This window comes from Phalangium opilio, unplaced genomic scaffold (assembly GCF_054372755.1).
Source record: "Phalangium opilio isolate 3A_F unplaced genomic scaffold, DU_Popi_V2 ptg000056l_1, whole genome shotgun sequence".
Lineage (NCBI taxonomy): Eukaryota > Metazoa > Arthropoda > Arachnida > Opiliones > Phalangiidae > Phalangium > Phalangium opilio.
In genome coordinates, this window is record NW_028324175.1 from 6,197,909 (window position 1) to 6,219,966 (window position 22,058).

The 22,058-nt window shown below is 36.5% G+C and overlaps 1 protein-coding gene and 1 long non-coding RNA gene across 3 annotated transcripts; both read right to left on the minus strand.

Moving 5' to 3' along the window:
• Positions 1-2,287: 2,287 nt before the first annotated feature.
• On the minus strand, positions 2,288-8,845 carry LOC149668253 (uncharacterized). Of its 2 annotated transcripts, XR_016368024.1 has the most exons (3): positions 8,380-8,845; positions 8,264-8,312; positions 2,288-8,188 (listed from the first exon to the last, which is right to left on the minus strand). It is a non-coding gene; the product is annotated as an uncharacterized LOC149668253 (long non-coding RNA). The 2 variants fall into 2 exon arrangements; XR_016368023.1 differs by having other exon boundaries at positions 2,288-8,312.
• A 10,759-nt stretch (positions 8,846-19,604) lies between these two features.
• On the minus strand, positions 19,605-21,771 carry LOC149668254 (uncharacterized). Its single transcript, XM_089841262.1, has 2 exons — positions 21,630-21,771; positions 19,605-21,516 (listed from the first exon to the last, which is right to left on the minus strand). The coding sequence occupies exon 2, from the start codon at positions 21,504-21,506 to the stop codon at positions 19,605-19,607; it is 1,902 nt and encodes a 633-aa protein (XP_089697388.1). The 5' UTR covers positions 21,507-21,516; positions 21,630-21,771.
• Between the last annotated feature and the right edge of the window lie 287 nt (positions 21,772-22,058).

Sequence of the window (22,058 nt, forward strand, 5' to 3'; positions counted from 1 at the left end):
AATGTTGTTACAAAAACTGTAGCCCCGATATTAAATTCATCCCATTCCGCAAACAAAACCAAATTGGACTGGGGACATATGTAAAAGATGGATTATTTCGTGCGGTTGAACTGATTTAACCACGGAAAAGATAAAAAGAACACATTATGTGTGCCCCTTGAACAACAGAGGTATCCAAATGTCTCGAATTATTGCGACAGCCACGGTAACAACAAAGAGGGTAGAAAGAGGGGGAGTAGAAGGCTTGGCTGGAGTGTTCTCGCTTTGAAAGTTTACCTCTAAGCTTCCGGTGTGCGCGCGCATCTTTCTCTGACCTTTTATTGGTTGAAATACGGTGAACCGGATATTAGGAGGAAAATATAACAAACAAATAAAAAAGAAAAGCGAGAACACCCAAAATGCCTCGCCAAAGCCTCTAGCTTCTACTCCCCCTCTTTCTACCCTCTTTGGTAACAACAATACTTTATTATAACCATATTTATTATATTTCTGTGAATATTGAGAGGCGGACCAGGAAGGGAAATAAGGTTTTTTTTAAACTGGACTAAATAACCTGGTCAATGACAGGGCACATCGTCTGCTAAACTAGAGAAGTGAATAATTAAAATATTGGAGATGTCTGTGTCCGAATTCAGCTGCCAAAGAAATCTCCTCCTACCTCTCCTAAGCTCGCTCATTGGGCAGTCCAAATCAAACTTAAGGTATTTCATTGACAGTGGCAGTTTTTGGGAAAAAATTAAGGGCTGTGGTGGGTTGAAATTTCCATGCAGACGCCATTGACACGTGTCAAAACATACACCAAATTTAAACTAGTATTTTTCGAACTCGGAAACCGTTCAGCATCATGAACTGGTTTATTGTCCGGTTTTATGCTTTCTTTTTCGAGACGAACTTAGCACATTACACTTCGTCGTTGCTAACAATTTCCCATAGTTTTGAATTTGCCGCCAGTTTAAAACCTCAGAAAAGCGACATTTGTGAAATCCTAACTGCCACCCCCCTTTTATTCCTATCGCAAGGCCTGGTATTAGAGAAGGCAGTGCCTCGATCGATATTCTCTCATTACCATAATGCACGGCTAACTTATTAACGGGAAATTAACCATTTTTTTTCGAAATTTTATATAGTTCTGATAGTTTTTCCAAATCTACATTAGATTACGAATTTTAGAGGCATAGCTAGTCTTAAAGGAGTTATACCCTTAAACAAAAATAAATAGGGGAAAGTGTCGGACTGCCATATTTTCCTACCTTTGCCTTAGCTTGACATGCATTTCGAGACGCTCAAGCGCGCGAGAGGTGTTTAACCATTCAAATTTGAACGCCACCAAACGGGACAATTTGGCATAGGCGTATCTCAAGGAAGAGTCACAACCTCGGACCTCAGCGCTCTGTTTTATTTTCTTTAGTGTTATTTTCGCGTTTGAACGAGGTTAAAGGGGAACTCTGCTCGGTTGGCGCCCCTTTAGTGAAACTTTCCTGTGTAGCTCCAAACGCCGAGAAAATGTGCTGCCGCCTAGGCGAGAAAGCTTGCAACTCAGTTTATTTCAAACGAATTTTCTACTCCCCCCTTTCTCCCATCCGTTACCGCTCCAACGACGAAGCCACGCTTCCTTTAGGTTCGCCAAACCCCCCTCCCCATGGATGATGCTCGTGCCACGTGACCGTTGATGGTAGGGATAGCTTAAGAATGTTAAACGGGGGGACGAAAAACGCCAGACTGGGTTTTCTTTTTGCCCCTACATAGAGTAGTGGCACTCCATGTTAATTTCACATAGAGCGTAACGTAGCCAAAGGCAGGGAGGTGCCATTACTCTATAGTCTTACTGCCATGATTTTCCTGGGGACTGCGGTACCAAGAAGGGATTCGGAGTTTTTAGAGGGCATAGGTTTGAACTGAAACCCCCTAACATTGCAATACTATTAAGTTTTTTTCTGTAAGAAGGAGGTACCTCCCCCCCCCTTTTTTAAATAAGGGCAGGGTAGCTTCGACCACCTGAATATTTTGACAACCAAACACCTATAGTTGATTCCTTTATTCCCTTTTCCCAATGCCATACACATGCCTTTCAATCCATTTTCTCACTCTCTATGTGCTAATGGCTAGCAGCTATGAATAGAAAGGTCTTTTATAAAGATTCACTATTTTTTTCGATTCGATATTTTCAACTTAAAATGAAACTATGGAGACAAATATCTATACTCCTGTTTACCCGCACTTGAGAAACCGTACTTGCCATTATATATTGGCTAATGCTCCTCAACTTTTACAATACCGTCAAGTGAGGTTGAACAAGAGTATATAATGAGCATTTTTATTTATTTCTTGGAAAAACTGAAAAAGTACATTGGTTTGAACGTTCTTCAAACGAAAGGGACGTGATCCTTCTTTATATCCTGTGAACACCTGATGTGAAATGATTTGGTTATCCCGATCTAATTCCTTATATCGTGTGATATTTGCGAAGTGTTTCGAACATACTTCTTTCTGAAATGAAATGACTCGTTAATCGCTTTACAATTACCTTTGCCATGTGTATTTGGCGAGTTGTTCTGGGTACACTTTATTATGAAAGGCGGCGATTAAATAATGATGTTATAATCACTGCAGTAACCGTAACTGAATTCTCTCTCCATTTCTTCGGTGACCACATTCCAATGCGCCTAAACAGTGGCGTAACGACAGGGGAGCAGAGCCCGCAACTGCGGGCGGGCCCATGACTTTTGGGGCCCTTTCGAAATTTTCCTTATAGACTGATTGTCCCATAGTGCCCTACAATTTCACAAATCGTCCAATAAAGTCCTACATTTTAGTGATTTCAAAGAAACTATTTATGATCCCTGCTGTATGATGTTTTAAACGCAAAATTAGTGATAGCTCATTTGGTTAGATAAAAAAAAACCGCGGACCTCGCTTCGCTCGCTCAGGAATTTTTTATCTTCAATTCTCACATAATTGAATTTATACGATTTTTTAAGGTTTTTATATGAAATGATAACAATTACTTTGCATTCTGAGCTGAACTCAAAATAGCACAATTGAATTTCGCCTCTGACCTTTCATTTAAATATCTAAGCCCAGAGATTGAAGTGAATTATAGCTCAGACCTTTAAAATATGTTCAATTATAAAAAAGAGTTTTGAAAATCTGTCATCTCTGAAAACATCTCTTAATACCTGACCCTTTTAAATAGCTTGATTTAGTCATTATCAGTAACTTTTAACTTTTCAAGTCTCTTTTTGCTTACAGTTTCATTTAATTAATAGTCACTGTTTGAAGCAAATGTAAATCTATGTCTGTGTGAGCCCTTCAGTATTTGTTTAGATCTAGGAGCGATGTAACGCTTATTTAAAGAGTCTTACGTTCTCAAAAAAATAAAATTATCCACACTTTCAATCTAATCAATTATGAGTCCTGTATAATCCAATAATTTGATTAATCTTGTCCTGTATAATCCTATAATTTGATTAATCATGTCCTGTATAATCCTATAATTTGATTAATCTTGTCCTGTATAATCCTATGATTAATCTGGTCCTTTATAATCCTATAATTTGATTAATCTTGTCCTGTATAATCCTATAATTTGATTAATCTTGTCCTGTATAATCCTATAATTTGATTAATCTTGTCCTGTATAATCCTATGATTAATCTGGTCCTTTATAATCCTATAATTTGATTAATCTTGTCCTGTATAATCCTATAATTTGATTAATCTTGTCCTGTATAATCCTATAATTTGATTAATCTGGTTCTGTATAATCCGATAATTTGATTAATCTGGTCTTGTATAATCCTTTGATTAATCTGGTCTTGTATAATCCTTTGATTAATCTGGTCCTTTATAATCCTATAATTTGATTAATCTGTCCTGTATAATCCTATAATTTGGATAGTCTGGTCCTTGTAATCCTATAATTTGATTAATCTGGTTCTGTATAATCCTATAATTTGATTAATCTGGTGCTGTATAATCCTATAATTTGGATAGTCTGGTCCTGTATAATCCTATAATCTGATTAATCTGGTCCTGTATAATTCTATAATTTGATTAATCTGGTCCTGTATAATCCTATAATTTGATTAATCTGGTCCTGTATAATCCTATAATTTGATTAATTTGGTCCTGTATAATCCTATAATTTGATTAATCTGGTCCTGCATAATCCTATAATTTGATTAATTTGGTCCTGTATAATCTTATAATTTGATTAATCTGGTCCTGTATAATCCTATAATTTGGATAGTCTGGTCCTGTATAATCCAATAATTTGATTAATCTGGTTCTGTATAATCCTATAATTTGATTAATCTGGTTCTGTATAATCCTATAATTTGATTAATCTGGTCCTGCATAATCCAATAATTTGATTAATCTGGTCCTGTATAATCCTATCATTTGATTAATCTGGTCCTATATAATGCTATCATTTTGCGAAGAGAATCCTATTTCTTGTATTAAAAATTCCCTATAAGAGTTGAGGGCCTGCATTGCAGTTTGGTATGTGCGAGAAATCTTAGTCGAGAGCGACGACAAGACCCATTGCTAAAAATTATGAAAGGGAAAAGTAGTAACGTTCGTGATGCTTTCATATACCTTTTGAAAGCTCGACACTTAAGAAGGGGCCCTTATTGTCGGGCTGCGGGCGGGCCCAACAAACGTCGTTACGCCACTGCGCCTAAACATTTCTTTTATCTCCTTTTAAAATAATGAACGAATGAACTTGTATTCAAGGTAAAAATGTCAGAACCGGCCGATATTATGGGTGTGTTTGGGAAGCACTAGCCACCCGGAATTTGACTTTAAAGCAGAGTTGATACTAAGAAAAGGGTAGGAAAACCTCAATTACCCTCCCGAAATTAACACCATCCGCCAAGATTGAGAAATGGTATACATTCATGGATCTGGAGGGAATTCTTAGAACCCAAACAAAAATAAAATCACATTTCTGGTTTACAGACCCCCTTTACCAACTAACTATAGAAAATTTCGGAATATAAATACTGAGTAACCAACCCACAAGGGCGAGGCGGCCATTGGGGTATTCTCTCTCGCGCCAAGAAGAGACGCCAGAATGAGCCCGAGTTCACTGCTCGCGGGAGGCTAGCCAACTCGCACTGAATCTAGCGGGGTTTCTTGGCGCCAAGGAGGATACCGCAATGGTACCGTATTTAATTTCCGAAATGGTCTATACGGTAGATGCCGTAGCATTCTCGTAGCAAGGAGGATTTATAAGAGAGGAGGTTCAGAGTCAGACAAAATGCACGTAGTCCGCAGTTCATAAAATTACACTGTGGCGTTGACCAGTTACCATGATTACCACTACCCTCTCACGGCAAGAGAGCGTACGTTCTCGCCCATGCGTTCAAGCCCCCTTTTTCTAGCCTCATCAGCTTGTTTATAATTTTGAATATTCCTCGTTTGCAAGAACGATCACGTGACGTGCGCCTTTACCAACGGCTTACGCGCCGATGCATGTTTTTATATCCACATTTCCAAAACGAGTCTTCTCTCTTATTCATCCTCCTTGCTTTTAGCGAGCCGGCACAAAAATTTTCCAACACCATCACACCCTTACCCCACTCAAAGTAACGAAGCAAGTACCAGTCCATACTACCCCTTAATGCCAATAAGGATGAATACATACATCTCCTTTGCTAATTACCACCTGGTATTATCTATCATTCGATGTTGCTAACAAAGACCAAAATTATTTTGCAATGTGCTAAGGTTGTACAATACCCAACAATGGTCTAAGGCTGAGCAGTGCATGACGCATAAGTTTTTTCTCCTTCTCTAAATCATAGAAAATGTCTTTAGTCTACCTATTCTCTCCCAAACCTGTCTCGATTTATAGATACAATAGTTTGAAGCTCATGTGGCTTTTATGGGAGGGTGATTATTTTTGTGTAAACTTGCTAAACCATCAATAAAAAAAAAAAAAAAAGCGCTACACCCTTTCCGTCTTGAAGCTGCCAGTTTAACAGCTCTATGATTAGACACGGTTATACGAGAAAGAATCACAACATTGTATAGAAAACCCTAGTTGCTAAAGGCTTGTCTATATATGTACAGGTACACAAACTGGTTCTGATGTTGTAAGACTGAAATCAGGCCCGATATAGAGTAATGGCAGTACTACCTATGCAAACGGCATACCTCCTATCTCTTAGCTCAGCGTCATGCCCCTACTTGGCGCGTACAGTATCCTCTCTTACAAAAGCGCGCCCAGAGGGAGGGATACACAGTTTACACCCCTCTCTACCACCATTAGTCTAAACTCTGTATCCTCAAAAAGTTTTTATAAATACGAAGTTTGAAAAAGTATTCTAACTATTGCGACTGTCCACTTAAAATATCGCGAGTGTCCACGTAAAATATCGCGAGTGTCCACGTAAAATATCGCGAGTGTCCATTTAAAATATCGCGAGTGTCCATTTAAAATATCGCGAGTGTCCATTTAAAATATCGCGAGTGTCCATTTAAAATATCGCCCCCTTTTTCTAGCCTCATCAGCTTGTTTATAATTTTGAATATTCCTCGTTTGCAAGAACGATCACGTGACGTGCGCCTTTACCAACGGCTTACGCGCCGATGCATGTTTTTATATCCACATTTCCAAAACGAGTCTTCTCTCTTATTCATCCTCCTTGCTTTTAGCGAGCCGGCACAAAAATTTTCCAACACCATCACACCCTTACCCCACTCAAAGTAACGAAGCAAGTACCAGTCCATACTACCCCTTAATGCCAATAAGGATGAATACATACATCTCCTTTGCTAATTACCACCTGGTATTATCTATCATTCGATGTTGCTAACAAAGACCAAAATTATTTTGCAATGTGCTAAGGTTGTACAATACCCAACAATGGTCTAAGGCTGAGCAGTGCATGACGCATAAGTTTTTTCTCCTTCTCTAAATCATAGAAAATGTCTTTAGTCTACCTATTCTCTCCCAAACCTGTCTCGATTTATAGATACAATAGTTTGAAGCTCATGTGGCTTTTATGGGAGGGTGATTATTTTTGTGTAAACTTGCTAAACCATCAATAAAAAAAAAAAAAAAAGCGCTACACCCTTTCCGTCTTGAAGCTGCCAGTTTAACAGCTCTATGATTAGACACGGTTATACGAGAAAGAATCACAACATTGTATAGAAAACCCTAGTTGCTAAAGGCTTGTCTATATATGTACAGGTACACAAACTGGTTCTGATGTTGTAAGACTGAAATCAGGCCCGATATAGAGTAATGGCAGTACTACCTATGCAAACGGCATACCTCCTATCTCTTAGCTCAGCGTCATGCCCCTACTTGGCGCGTACAGTATCCTCTCTTACAAAAGCGCGCCCAGAGGGAGGGATACACAGTTTACACCCCTCTCTACCACCATTAGTCTAAACTCTGTATCCTCAAAAAGTTTTTATAAATACGAAGTTTGAAAAAGTATTCTAACTATTGCGACTGTCCACTTAAAATATCGCGAGTGTCCACGTAAAATATCGCGAGTGTCCACGTAAAATATCGCGAGTGTCCATTTAAAATATCGCGAGTGTCCATTTAAAATATCGCGAGTGTCCATTTAAAATATCGCGAGTGTCCATTTAAAATATCGCGAGCGTCCATTTAAAATATCGCGAATGTCCACTTAAAATATCGCGAATGTCCACTTAAAATATCGCGAGTGTCCACTTAAAATAACGCGAGTGTCCATTTAAAATATCGCGAGTGTCCACTTAAAATATCGCGAGTGTCCACTTAAAATATCGCGAGTGTCCACTTAAAATATCGCGAGTGTCCACTTAAAATATCGCGAGTGTCCACTTAAAATATCGCGAGTGTCCACTTAAAATATCGCGAGTGTCCACTTAAAATATCGCGAGTGTCCACTTAAAATATCGCGAGTGTCCACTTAAAATATCGCGAGCGTCCATTTAAATTTTGCCAAGCGTCCAGTAACCCAGTTCAATTTCATTTTGGTTCTCCCAGTGTTACTAAGCCAAGAGGCTGCAGGGAGAAAGGCTAGCAGTTCAGTTTGAATTGGTACTTGACCATCTTGGCTGACGTAGAATGCCTCACAATCACAACATGGCACTGAAGATAAAGCTCGGAGAGGGAGCAACTTCTCCCACCCCAATAATTTCAAACATTATTCACACGTCCTGTTAAATTATCAGTAACGTCCTGGTGTATACGTATAATATAAAAGTCACAAAATGTTTAGTCACTAATTGGTCAAACTTAACATTCGATTTTTACCTCATTTTATTTTTGATGTTCATTACCAAACACCACTAAAATAATTTTCCTGATAAAACAAAGCATGAATTAAAACCAGGCATGGATATAGTTTTGATGCTTTTATTAATAGTTACCTATCATCTTCATATAAAACAGTTCCAAACACAATTGACTTCATGCGATATGAAGAAAGCTCAATTCGTTTCTTACTAACCGTCTTTCTGAAATCTCGTCCCTAAGAAAGATACCTAACCGATCGCTAAACGCGCCCGGCCCCAAGCCCCCAACCAAACCAAGTCGAATGATTTCTCAATTCCGCGAATTTCCCCTCTCTTATGACTATAACAGCATAGTACAAAAAAAAGAAAAATTCCAAGAATAAAAGAAGTTCCCAGGTGCGAAAAAGAAAAACCGCTCCTCGCTGTCACGAAAGAATGAGGAAAAGGGGTGCAAAATGGACTGCAAGGTTTTGCGCTCTAGGCGAGCTTCATTTATATTGATTCGTGGAGTCCAGGTTGAGGGGCAAATAGAGTCTTTGTAACCCACGTGACGCGATTCATCCACTCGTAGGGTATGGTCCTTTTTTCAAATTTTAGGCCACCGCCCCCATCGCGAGCGCCATCTAGCGTTCTAGATCGGTAATAAACCTCGCCGACGCTACCTTTAATCGATGAAGTTGGACTGCAAAACCGAGTGTATTCAATACACCACTTTGACATTACCTAGGGCGCCACAGCGGGCTACTGCGAACTAGTACTTATTAAGATGGGCAGGGAAAAAAACCGCGTGGGGTTGCGCTTTTGCTAGTAGGGGTAACAAAGAGCAGTTTCCAGTCTTTCCCCTTGAGGCGCTTCGAGCGCGGGGCATCGGGCATGCGCACAACAGAATGTCGAAGTGGTGTATTCTCGAGTCATTCTCGAACTAGCTCTCAGTAAGTCTCTAGCATTACGAAGTATAGGCAGAGTCATACTTATTGAAACATATCTGATAGACTTTTGATAACTGTATATTCAATACTGGCCCTTTTATAATAATAATAATAATAATAGCTTTTATTTGAGATATTCTTTTCAGAGAGTTTCTGATTTACAAAAGAGTCTCATTAATTTAAAAAATTAGAATATTACATTAGTGTAGTTAAATACTGTGTTGTAAGTTTCTTGAATAGAGTGCTACTACTACATGTTTTAATATGACGAGGTAGGTCATTCCACAGTTTCGTAGCTCTCTGTTCCAGACTGGCATTGGTAAGTTTTCGGGTCTTTGATCGTGGTGCAGAACAGAAGTTAATGTCGCAGGTACGAGTGTTGTAGCTGTGAACATCTTTTGGCTTAACAAAAAGCGATATTATATAATCTGGTGCGTTTGAAGTATTGACGTTATACATGAGTACTGCCAGTGATCGGAGGTAAGTTTTTTCCAGCGTGGTCCAGTTCAGCTGTTCTCGTACCGCAGTGGCAGAAGAGCGCTTTGATACCTTGCTTACAAATCGAGCTCCATGGTTGTGCATGACTTGTAGCTTATCCAGCGTTTTTCTGTTGGCCGTGCTGTATAACATTATGCCGTAGGTTAAGATTGGGAAAATGAGAGCTTTATATAGCGTGTCCAGGGTTTTTATCGGAAGATGTTTTTGAAGTGGTCTTAGTAACCACATTCTCTGGCGAGCTTTCCTCATCCTGAGATCGACATGGTCATTCCAGGATAGGGTGTTTGTGATGAGGAATCCCAGGTATAGAAATGATGAGACCAGTTCAATATTGAGGGTGCCAAGTGTCGATATTGCGTAGTCCATAGTCTTTAGGCTGGGATTTAGAATCATCAGTTTGGTCTTCTTTTCATTTAAGGTTAGGTTCCGCATGAGGAGCTTCGTCTTAATATTATTGACATCAGTCTCGAGTTTGTTTAGAAGACAGGCTAGGTTCGGTGACGAGTCGAGTAATGCGTTATCATCCGCATATTCGTGTGCCCTACTCGTTACGAGGCAGGTGTGTATATCCGAGGTGTATATATTAAAAAGTAGCGGCCCTAGCACACTACCCTGAGGAACGCCTCTCTTAACAGGAAGCATTGTCGAAGTATTACTTCCAATAGACACACATTGTTGTCTAGTGGAGAGGTAAGAGTGAAACCAATCTAGGCTATGACCTACAACGCCATAGGTTTTGAGCAATTTGAGTAAGAAGCCATGATCAACCTTGTCGAACGCCTTTGAGAGGTCTACAAACACTATGCCAACATAGTGTCCTTTGCGCAGTCTCTCAATAGTTGTCTCAATTAAGTCAATTGCACAGGTAGTTGTAGAATAGCCAGTCCGGAAGCCAGATTGTCTTTCATAAATCAGGTTGTTCGTCTGGAGGTAAGTATAGAGTTGGTCATGAACAATTCGTTCTAGGATTTTTGAGAGACACGCCAGTATTGTAACTGGACGTAGATCATTTGCTTCCGAAGCTCCATTCACTTTGGGAATAGGCGTGACTTTTCCCAGCTTCCATTGTTGGGGAAATATTCCCGTGGTCAGTGAGCAATTTATGATTTTGGTAAGGAAAGGGCATATGATATGAGATAGAGTTTTGGCCAAAAATGTTTCAATTTTCTATCTTTTATGGTGGTTTAGATATGTTTAGGATCGAGACGTGACAGTATTAGTTCAAAAGATCTTATTGAGATGAATGAGTAAAGCTTTTTTAAGATGCCTTTTTAGGCCTAACCAATTGTTTATTCAAAGTTTAGGAAAATCAAAGCAGTAATATTAATGCCTAACAGAAGCAGATAAAAATTTATGGAGCGCTCGAAGTTGACTTCCCGTACAAAAATTTTAAGCTGTAATTCATCTGCATACGCGCTTTTTTATCGCTACCACGCTGTAACCATTAAGGCTACATTTCTGCAGCTCAAAAAACGGGAAAATTTCACAGCAATTCTAGAACTGCAATTTGACTGCCGTTTCTACATTTTCTGTTTGTTAACTGTTAACTGTCTAGCCTGGCAGAAATATGCAGCGCAATTCTGCAAACGCTATGCAAAAGTAGAAATACCAGCTGTAAGTTTAAAACTGAAATTTGACCGTTTTTATAGATATGTTACAGGTATGCAAAAGTGATGGAAAAGTAGAAATCCAGCTGCTAATTTAGAACTGTAATTTGACCATTTTTATAGACATGTTACAGGTCTGCAAAAGTGATAGAAAAGTAGAAATCCAGCTGCTTATTTAAAACTGCAATTCTACCACATTTATAGACATGTTACAGATCTGCAAAAGTGATGGAAAAGTAGAAATGCAGCTGCCAATTTAGAACTGTAATTTGACCATTTTATAGACATGTTACAGGTCTGCAAAAGTGATAGAAAAGTAGAAATCCAGCTGCTAATTTAAAACTGCAATTTGACCACATTTATAGGCATGTTACAGGTCTGAAAGAGTGATTGAAAAGTAGAAATCTGGCTGCTAATTTAAAACTGCAATTTGACTACATTTAAAGACATGTTACAGGTCTGCAAAAGTGCTGGAACAGTAGAAATACAGCTGCCAATTTAAAACTTTAATTTGACCTAAATTGGCCATTTTTATAGACATGTTACAGGTCTGCAAACGTGATGGAACCAACTTAAAACTGTAATTTAACAACATTTAGAGAGATATATTGCAGGTATTCAAAAGTAGGAAATTCTACTTTTGAATACCTGCAATATGTCTACAAATGTGGAATAGTTACAGTTTTAAATAGGCAGATGGATTTCTACTTTTCCATCACTTTTTCAGACTTGTAACATGTCTATAAATATGGTCAAATTACAGTTTTAAATTGGCAGCTGGATTTCTACTTTTCCATCACTTTTTCAGACTTGTAACATGTCTATACATGTAGTCAAATTACAGTTTTAAACTAGCATCTGGTATTTCTACTTTTCTATCACTTTTGCACACCTGTTACATGTCTATAAATTTGGTCAAATTACAGTTTTAAATTGGCAGCAGGATTTCTGCTTTTCCATCACTTTTGTAGACCTGTTACATGTCTATAAATGTGGTCAAATTGCAGTTTTAAATTGGCAGCTGAATATCTACTTTTCCATAAGTTTTGCAGACCTGTAACATGTCTATAAATGAGGTAAAATTACAGTTTTAAATTGGCATCTGGATTTCTACTTTTCCATCACATTTGCAGGCCTGTAACATGTCTATAAATGTGGTAGAATTGCAGTTTTAAACTAGCAGCTGGTATTTCTACTTTTTCATCACTTTTGCAAACCTATAACATGTCAATAAATATAGTCAAATTGCAGTTTTAAATTGGCAGCTGGATTTCTACTTTTCCATCACTTTTGCAGATCTGTAACATGTCTATAACTGTGGTCAAATTTTAGTTTTAAACTAGCAGCTGTTATTTCTACTTTTGCATCGCGTTTGCAGAATCGCGCTGCATATTTCTGCCAGTACAGACAATTAACAGATAATAAACAGAAAATGTAGAAACGGCAGACAATTTGCAGTTCTGGAATTGTTGTTAAATTTTCGCGTTTTTCGAGCTGCAGAAAATGTAGCCTTAATGTATACCTATTACAGCGTGATAGTGATAAAAAAGCGCGTATGCAGATGAATTACAGCCTAAAAGTTTTGTACGGGTAAGGCTATTAAGCAAAGTTTAGTGAAGAAAAGCTAGAATCAGTGAGCATTTGGAATTGTTTAATTAATTTGGAAATTAAAACATTCTGTTATACATTTTAATTGTCAAGTCATTTTTAAAATTATAAAAAAACGTCTTGGTTTGGACCAAGGCCAAAAAAACAAACGATATGTGTGAGGTTTATCAATTGACTGAAGTTTCAGATATTGAAATTTTTTTCTAGTTATTTCTATCCACTCAATCCTTAATCAATATTTAATTCAATCAACTGATTTTACTGTTAATCGATCTAGTCCCTCTAAATTAATTGAAAAAATTACATATCTACGCTTTTTCAAAAACAATTACATTTTCCGAAAACATTTTATCATGAAATTAATTATTTTGAAGGGAGTACGTGTTGAGGGATTAGTATTGAATATTTGAAATGTTCTACTGGATGTCTAAAAAGAGCAAGCGAACTTTGGTATAACTCGAATGGAAAATGTAAATATTTAATAAACCAGGGTGTTGCGCGAATTTATACATTTAATTTCGTATATAGAAATTCTTCATTTCTATTGCCGCCTCTATGAAGGTAAAGTTGCACTGGAACTTCCATTTCCGTATACTTTAGAATTTCTTGGTCATAACTCAGTCTTCATTTGAAACGTCACCACCCCTTTTTACATTGTTGGCACCGGTTACGTATTACGCGTAATCATTTTAGCAAGCGCAAAGATCAGGGGCGAGGTGTATTCTCCCTCGCACCAAGGGTCATCGCCAGACGGTGCCAAAGTTCACTACGGGCAGGAGGCTAGTCAACTAGCACTGCCTATAGCGGTGTTTCTAAGCGAGCGAGAGAATGAGAGAAAACACCCCAATGGCGGGATCACACCTGTGTTTTAGTTTCTCTGTATGTAATTTCCAAAATGGTCTACTCACTTACAAATGTACACCGATTACACTGAGTGATCGGTCGTTCGGGCGCTAGCGAGTGTCAAGCCATAACCATAATCATTCATGTACACGAATGTTTTATAGTGTTGGGTTAATAAGGTTGGTGGGCAAGTCCGGAGTGTCATGTACCGTTTACTAATGTGAAAAGGTTTCGATCTATTGGCTGAGTGTGTTGCGACGGCTCAGATGACCCATACACTGGAACCACTGGTTATTATAAAACGCCATATGTTGGGAAAATAGAGGAAGGGAAGGGGTGTCGGAGTTAAATGTGACCTTCTTGGCATAACTAGTAATGAATGATGTGTTTAACCATATTATTTCCGCGGGAAATGAATATAACAAGTCATTGGTACTGAGAAGTATTTCTGTTTATGTGATCTTTACCCTTTACCACACAGGATAAACTTTGTTGCTTTGTCTTAAGTAGACGACATTCACTGTTATCAACAACTTAAAACAGATTTAAACTTCTTTTGGTGCAAACTTTAAAATTTGTCAAGCCAGCAACAATTAAATCTATGTCGGTCAAGGTGCTTACAAGTTAGTGAGCATCGACACGAAATCCCTTCAAAATAATTAATTTCATGATAAAATGTTTTCGGAAAATGTAATTGTTTTTGAAAAAGCGTAGATATGTAATTTTTTCAATTAATTTAGAGGGACTAGATCGATTAACAGTAAAATCAGTTGATTGAATTAAATATTGATTAAGGATTGAGTGGATAGAAATAACTAGAAAAAAATTTCAATATCTGAAACTTCAGTCAATTGATAAACCTCACACATATCGTTTGTTTTTTTGGCCTTGGTCCAAACCAAGACGTTTTTTTATAATATCTGTCACTTCAGTCTTAATGTAATTAAATTTTGAATAATTATGTTTGCTTTACCGTCATACCATTGCACTCTAAAATATAACGGTGCATTCAAACACCATTTATGCTGTTTTTTCCGGTGCCAAAAAAGACATCATTTATGATCAATTGACGCCATTTTCTAATATTATTTGCAAGTATTAAGGAAATATTAGGCATTTATGCACCATTTACAGTGGTTTTTAACATCTTTTTTAGGCAATCTGTTGGACTTCTAATATTACTTATTTTAATGGTGTTAAAAGTAGGGAAAAGTACGCTACATATGTCACATTATTAAACCAAGTGAAGTGAAAAACTGTGAAATAGTTGTTAAATATTTATTTTTTCCATATTTAGCACCACGTTTATGGTGTAAAACAAACCCGTTATTACACCATTTCAAGTCCCTGTACGCTACCTATGTCACATTATTAAACCAAGTGAAGTGAAAAACTGTGAAATAGTTGTTAAATATTTATTTTTTCCATATTTAGCACCACGTTTATGGTGTAAAAGAAACCCGTTATTACACCATTTCAAGTCCCTGTTTACCCATTTAAAGACCCTATTTCCCCCGTTTTAAGGCCCTATTGACCCATTTAGGTCTGATTAATTTATAAAGATTGAGTGGTTGTGTAAAATGAGCAAAAATCCCATCTATTTTGTAAAACATTAAGCAAAATTTATAGTTTAGAAGAATGAAATATTTTTAAGTCGCAGAAATGGACCGTTATAAAGCGATTCGCTTATTTTAATTTTTAAGTCAAATTACGTAACACTCGAGGGGCTACTCACTTCCCCAAAAAATGTACACCAGATTTCTTATTTCCAAATATTTCCGATTTATTTCTATTATTTTTGTATTTCTTTATTTCCCGATATTTCTCCTAAACTTTCCAATATTTTCACTATATTTCCCGATATTTCTCCTAAAATTTCCAATATTTTCACTATATTTCCCGATATTTCTCCTAAAATTTCCAATATTTTCACTATATTTCCCGATATTTCTCCTAAAATTTCCAATATTTTCACTATATTTCCCGATATTTCTCCTAAAATTTCCAATATTTTCACTATATTTCCCTTAAATTTCCAATATTTTCACTATATTTCCTTTAAATTTCCAATATTTCGATTATTCCTTCGTATTTCTAATATTTCTCAGTATTTCTATTATTTTTGTATTTCTTTATTTCCCGATATATCTCCTAAAATTTCCAATATTTTCACGATATTTCCCTTAAATTTCCAATATTTCCATTATTCCTTCGTATTTCCAATATTTCCGATATTTCTCATTATTTCTTAATATTTCCGATATTTCTCATTATTTCTTAATATTTCCGATATTTCTCTTTATTTCCTAATATTTCCGATATTTCTCATTATTTCCCAATATTTCCGATATTTCTCATTATTTCCCAATATTTCTCATTATTTCCCAATATTTCCGATATTTCTCATTATTTCAGATATTTCCCTATATTTCCGATATTTCTCAATATTACGATATTTCTCGAAATATTGAAATATATTTCTTAAGGCTTGTACACCATATTTCGTAAGTGGCTAGCCCCTCGGTAACACTGTAACGAACTTAAACGAAGTTTGAACATAGAATGAGTTCCCAAAAATAATTTTCTAACGTAATATAGTGCCTATATTATTACATATTATGAAAAGCAAATATTTTTTTTTTAAACGCTGTCAACGATAAAACGTTTGTTATTATTGAACAATTTTTTTATTAAATTTATAGCATTTATAGGATAAATACTTCTACTATTAAGAGGCACAATGCTTGAAATTTGTGTTTCAACGAAACGTAACCTAACTAACATATGCCTTACCTAACCCGACCTATAAAACAAGCAATATTTTCAACGTTTTTAGTTGAAGGACCTTGAAAAATAAACGATTTTTTTTGGAAAAGGCCCGCGTTGTTTAGTAATGACCTAATATTAAATCTCGGTTTGTAAAATAAAAATAAAATTTTTATGCCATGAAATATTTTCCAATAAGCAATAATTGAAAGCATGTATTTTTAAAAAATTGTGCATACAAAACTCAGAAAGGTTTTTAAGTGATGTTTTAAAAAGTAAAACATGCTCATTATTAAAACCAATCTGACTCCATTAGTTGTTGCCCAAAAGAGTTCATTTGGATAATTTTAACGGCATTAACTTATAATCGTGTTCAATCAGGATTGATATAATAAGAAAGCCTTCAACGTGTACATACACAATAGGAAAGGTAGTGAAGTCCCACTGAACACGACTATAAATATTCGTGTAAATCAGGCGTATGGTCCTGAAATGGGGTGAACAGGGGTTTGACATGAGATTAATAAGGGTTTTAATTTGGGACATGAAATTGGGGTAAATATGGACTTGAAATGGGGGTAAATATGGACTTGAAATGGGGGTAAATATGGACTTGAAATGGGGGTAAATATGGACTTGAAATGGGGTGAACAGGGGTTTGATATGAGATTAATAGGGGTTTTAATTTGGGACATGAAATGGGGGTAAATAAGGACATGAAATGGGGGTAAATATGGACTTGAAATGGGGGTAAATATGGACTTGAAATGGGGGTAAATATGGACTTGAAATGGGGGTAAATATGGACTTGAAATGGGGGTAAATATGGACTTGAAATGGGGGTAAATATGGACTTGAAATGGGGGTAAATATGGACTTGAAATGGGGGTAAATATGGACTTGAAATGGGGGTAAATATTTAAAGGTATATCTCGATTAAGTTCAATTTAAAGGTATATCTCGATTAAATTCAATTTAAAGGTATATCTCGATTAAATTCAATTTAAAGGTATATCTCGATTAAGTTCAATTTAAAGGTATATCTCGATTAAGTTCAATTTAAAGGTATATCTCGATTAAGTTCAATTTGAAGGTATATCTCGATTAAGTTTAATTTGAAGGTATATCTCGATTAAGTTTAATTTGAAGGTATAACTCGATTAAGTTTAATTTGAAGGTATATCTCGATTAAGTTTAATTTAAAGGTTTACCTTGATTAAGTTTAATTTAAAGGTTTACCTTGATTAAGTTTAATTTAAAGGTTTACCTTGATTAAGTTTAATTTAAAGGTTTTAGGCTTAATTGAGTTGAAATTAATGAAGGATTATGGTTTGGCAATATTGATTTAGCTTATAAATTCAGCTTGTTTAGATGAGTTTTTAATTAGTTCCAACACATAGCCCCGTGCTAAATTTGCGGTAACATGAAGATTAACAATAAAATATGTTGTAACGGGGAGCCTGTTACAAGGGATCACTACAAAGATTAAAATGTTAATGAATGATGTGATTCCATAGTTTCGCTAAAATACCAGTAATTAAATCAAATACCTAAACAATTCATAGCAATTCTGACAAATAAACAAATGGCAATGAGGACTGTGGAAATAGCGAACGTAACCCTCTGTTTCCCACATGGTTACGTTGAAAAAATCTCCACATGTAATTTATTTGACTAATTAAATTACGTAAAGACAATGCTCTCCTGGATTAACCAGCACCACTGTTAGTTATATTTCTGAATTAAACAATCCACTCTTGGTAACAAATAATTTATAAAACGAAATATCATATACAGAGTGTTGCAACAGGAAAAAATTGTTTTAACGAATGATGTCGTCCTCTACATTGGTTGAGTTTCAGGAATTATACCACATACCTTCACAATTAGTAGCATTTTAGTGAGATTAACAAATAATAAAACCCTGTATACCTCAAAGGAATGTTGAATTAACTGCTATAGAAACAGTTATTGTAACGGTTGCGGAGCTTCTGAAATTTTAATAATACTTCTAAAATAAAATAAAGATAAGTCCTTCAAGTAGCAGCTCTTTTTCTACAACATACTGTTACTATCCTAAAGAGTAAAGAGCAAGAAGCATCACTATTATTAAAATGATCCAAGTCTGTAAACCAAAAACGTTGCAACATAACCTTCAGCTTAAAAACACGAGAGCGTAAGCCAAACTAGACGACACTGGAGGCTCGGAAGCTGGCTAAGTGTAACGAGTGTAACTGGGTTCTCCCGACTCCCGAGTCCCGACTCCGAGAATCAAGAATATATACAAATACAGTACATAAGAAACCTAAGCCTTGGTCTTAAAGAACATCCAAAAACCAATATCTTATAATATAATCAAATCAATTACCTTTAGTTTTATACCTGGATTGCTTTATTAAACAAAATTTCGACCTGATAGCAAAGTGTTTCTTAGCAAGAGTGTTACAGAAAATTTATAAAATGAAATAAATATTTTGAGCCGGTAAAATACTAAACAAGCGTCGACTGCTCAAAAACAAGTTCAACCATGGAGCCTGTATCTTTTTAAGATTAAGGCTCCATGGTTCAACTTCCACAGAATGAATCAAACTGAAAATGTCAACTTAACTTGTTATTAGGCACAAAGCTAGGCCCTCCCTTGTTCTCAATATGCTTGAAAATTGAAGAAATGGGTATCAGCGCGCTAACAGGTTAACCTGACGTTTAACTCAAGAGTTGTACTTCCGTAATTAACTAAAATTAACATACTTAGACTAAATTGTTTCTGATTAGACTAGCCGATCGCACACCCTGAATACTTAATTGTTAAATTAAGAGTATTCCGAAAAGTAACTTCGCTCTAGTTTTTCGGTTAGAGGTGGCTAAATATCACGAAAAACCCCATGTTAATCTCCATAGGAAAATTGGCAAAAGCATGTGAATTTTGCTTTAACGTTACAAAAGAGTATCAAGTCATATCTACAAGGGCCTACCGGCCCTGTAGAATTTGCATTTAAAGTCAGCTAGGAACTTTGGTTTTCTTGTTTGTCTTCCAGAGGATGGTCCCGGCTCAAATAGAGAGTTTTTTTCGCCACCTGATTGTGTTTCATTTGAACTATTTATCACAGATTTATTTGTACTGTCTTTTTTCGTTAAGCTTCTTGGATGGTTTAGACGATTTTGGTTTTTTAGCATTTGAGGCATGTATAATTTCTTTTTTGGGCTGCACAACTTCGCTCGGTTTAGCCATTGGTTTAGAGAGCGCTTCTGTGACTTCTGATTCAATCATGGTTTTCTTTGGACGCCCTCTTTTTGCGGGTTTCTTAGCTTGTCCTGATGTACTGTTTGGTTCAAAGGCATCTTTAGCTATCACAATGTTTTTTGGACGCCCTCTTTTTGAGGGTTTCTTAGATTGTCCAGATGTACTGTTGGGTTCTTTGGCATCTTGAGCTATCACAATGGTTTTTGGACGCCCTCTTTTTGTGGGTTTCTTAGCTTGTCCCAATGTACTGTTGGGTTGTGTGGCATCTTTTGCTATCACAATGGTTTTCGGACGAGCTCTTTTGGTCAGTTTTGACACGTCTTTGCGATTTTTCACTTCTATCACAGTTTTCTTTTTACGTATAGCGGTTGGATTTGAGACTTTGGGTTTTGAGATTGTGGCTGTCGACATTTTCGTGGTCTTTTTTGAAATACTGCTATCTTCATTCAGGGGTTGATTAAGCGAATTTGTGGATGTTTTTGAAAGAATATATAGTTCATCCCTAAGAGAAGCGCCACCTTTACTCATTTCCTTATGGTTTTCACTTTCCTGCGATTCTTTAGCTCTTAACCAATCATTGAACATTGCGTGAACCATTTTTCTTGTCCATTCTTTATAAAATAGAAGCAAATCTTCTTCCGCACGATCTGTGAATGTTCTTGCACTTTCAAGAAATTTCTTGACTAGACTGGCATCTTGGAAAACATTTTCTGCCATTACTTTTATAATGCCTCGTCCGTATTTACAGAAACCCTCTGTACTAAGGTAGCTTCTAACTTTCGAGTTAAGTTCCCGTAAAAATGGTTTAAGCTCCTCTCTCGGAAACTGCATTCCACCGTCATCTCTCATAAGCATGCCCGTATAATTTAAATTCACTTTATCTTTGGCATCCATGCTGAAAATCCAGCTCAATTCGTAAAGTGTTTTAGCTTCTAGGATTTGCTTCTCACATAGTGATTTTTCTTTTCCAAATCGAATCCGATTTTTAAAAACTCTTCTTATACTCGATAAGCAGCCACCGCCAAATGAAATATAGCTTCTGTCGTATTTGTCTTCTACACTTGCATCATCGATACTTTCAATGAGATCATCGCAGCCAGTATCAGTACCATTTGCTGTCTTTGATTCGGGGTTATCACACTGGTTATTCACATCTAAATCGATACTTTGAATGAGATCATCGCAGCCAGTATCAGTATCATTTGCTGTCTTTGATTCGGGGTTATCACACTGGTTATTCACATCTAAATCGATACTTTCAATGAGATCATCGCAGCCAGTATCAGTATCATTTGCTGTCTTTGATTCGGGGTTATCACACTGGTTATTCACATCTAAATCTCTACCAAGTAGCTTCAGTCTTGATACAGAGAATACTTCATATCCATAGGCATGAAATAACTGGAGTTTCTGATAGTGTGACACCTTAGCCGCAGTTGAGGTAGCTTCTGTGGTCAAAATTGATAAATCGAAGAAATGTTTCGCGATGGCACCATACCAATTTATAATCGTGAGCGTGCTTTTTTCTGACGTACTCTTAACTTTTTTTCCTTTGATAGAAGTATTAGGAGCATTAACAGAATCATATATTTGGTAAAATAACTTTATAAGATACTTAATTAGAGATTCAAATTGAGTTGTTCGACTAGCCAATTCATTGTGCAATAAAGCTATTTCACTTCCAGGAACATTAATATTTTTCAAAAACCTTTCGGTTGAACAGTTACTTATGATAATATTTGTGCATGATGTGATTACGTCGGAATTCATAATGAAGACCCTAGATTGATAGAACATACCAAAATCAGATAATTTGAAGGTAATAAATAGATGAAAACTAATTATTCTGAATTAATATTAAAAAATAAAAATTAGTTTCAATAAAATACATACTTGAGGTTATAATTGCACAAGAACGAAACATCGACAGCCCTAAGCCTTTGGAGAATGAAAATCTAGCAGACAAATAGGCCGCCTGATACCGCGGAGGACTTAAAGAACTATATTTGCAGTAAATTGGTTAAAAGCTGTGTACTTGCGCAAGTTTTCGCGGTTTTCTTGAGGTTGGCCGGACTCCCGTTACCATATCAGCCTCTAATGTCTCCCTTCTCCTTTGTTCCCTTCTGTTAGTATTTACTTCAGTCCGACTCATAGCCCAGTATAGAGCCCCTCCCTCCAACACGTAAAGAAAAGTTTAAATTATTTTATTGGCTCACTTAAACAGGGTTCACACAACTTTTGGAAAACAAATTTCCCTGAGATTTCCAGGTTTTTCCCCCATATACTTCCCAGAGTTTTCCCGTATATGGAGTATCCTATGGA

What these genes read in the sequence shown, in the direction of transcription:
- LOC149668254 (XM_089841262.1), bottom strand. Translation starts at nt 21,506, where the DNA reads ATGAATTCCGACGTAATCACATCATGCACAAATATTATCATAAGTAAC.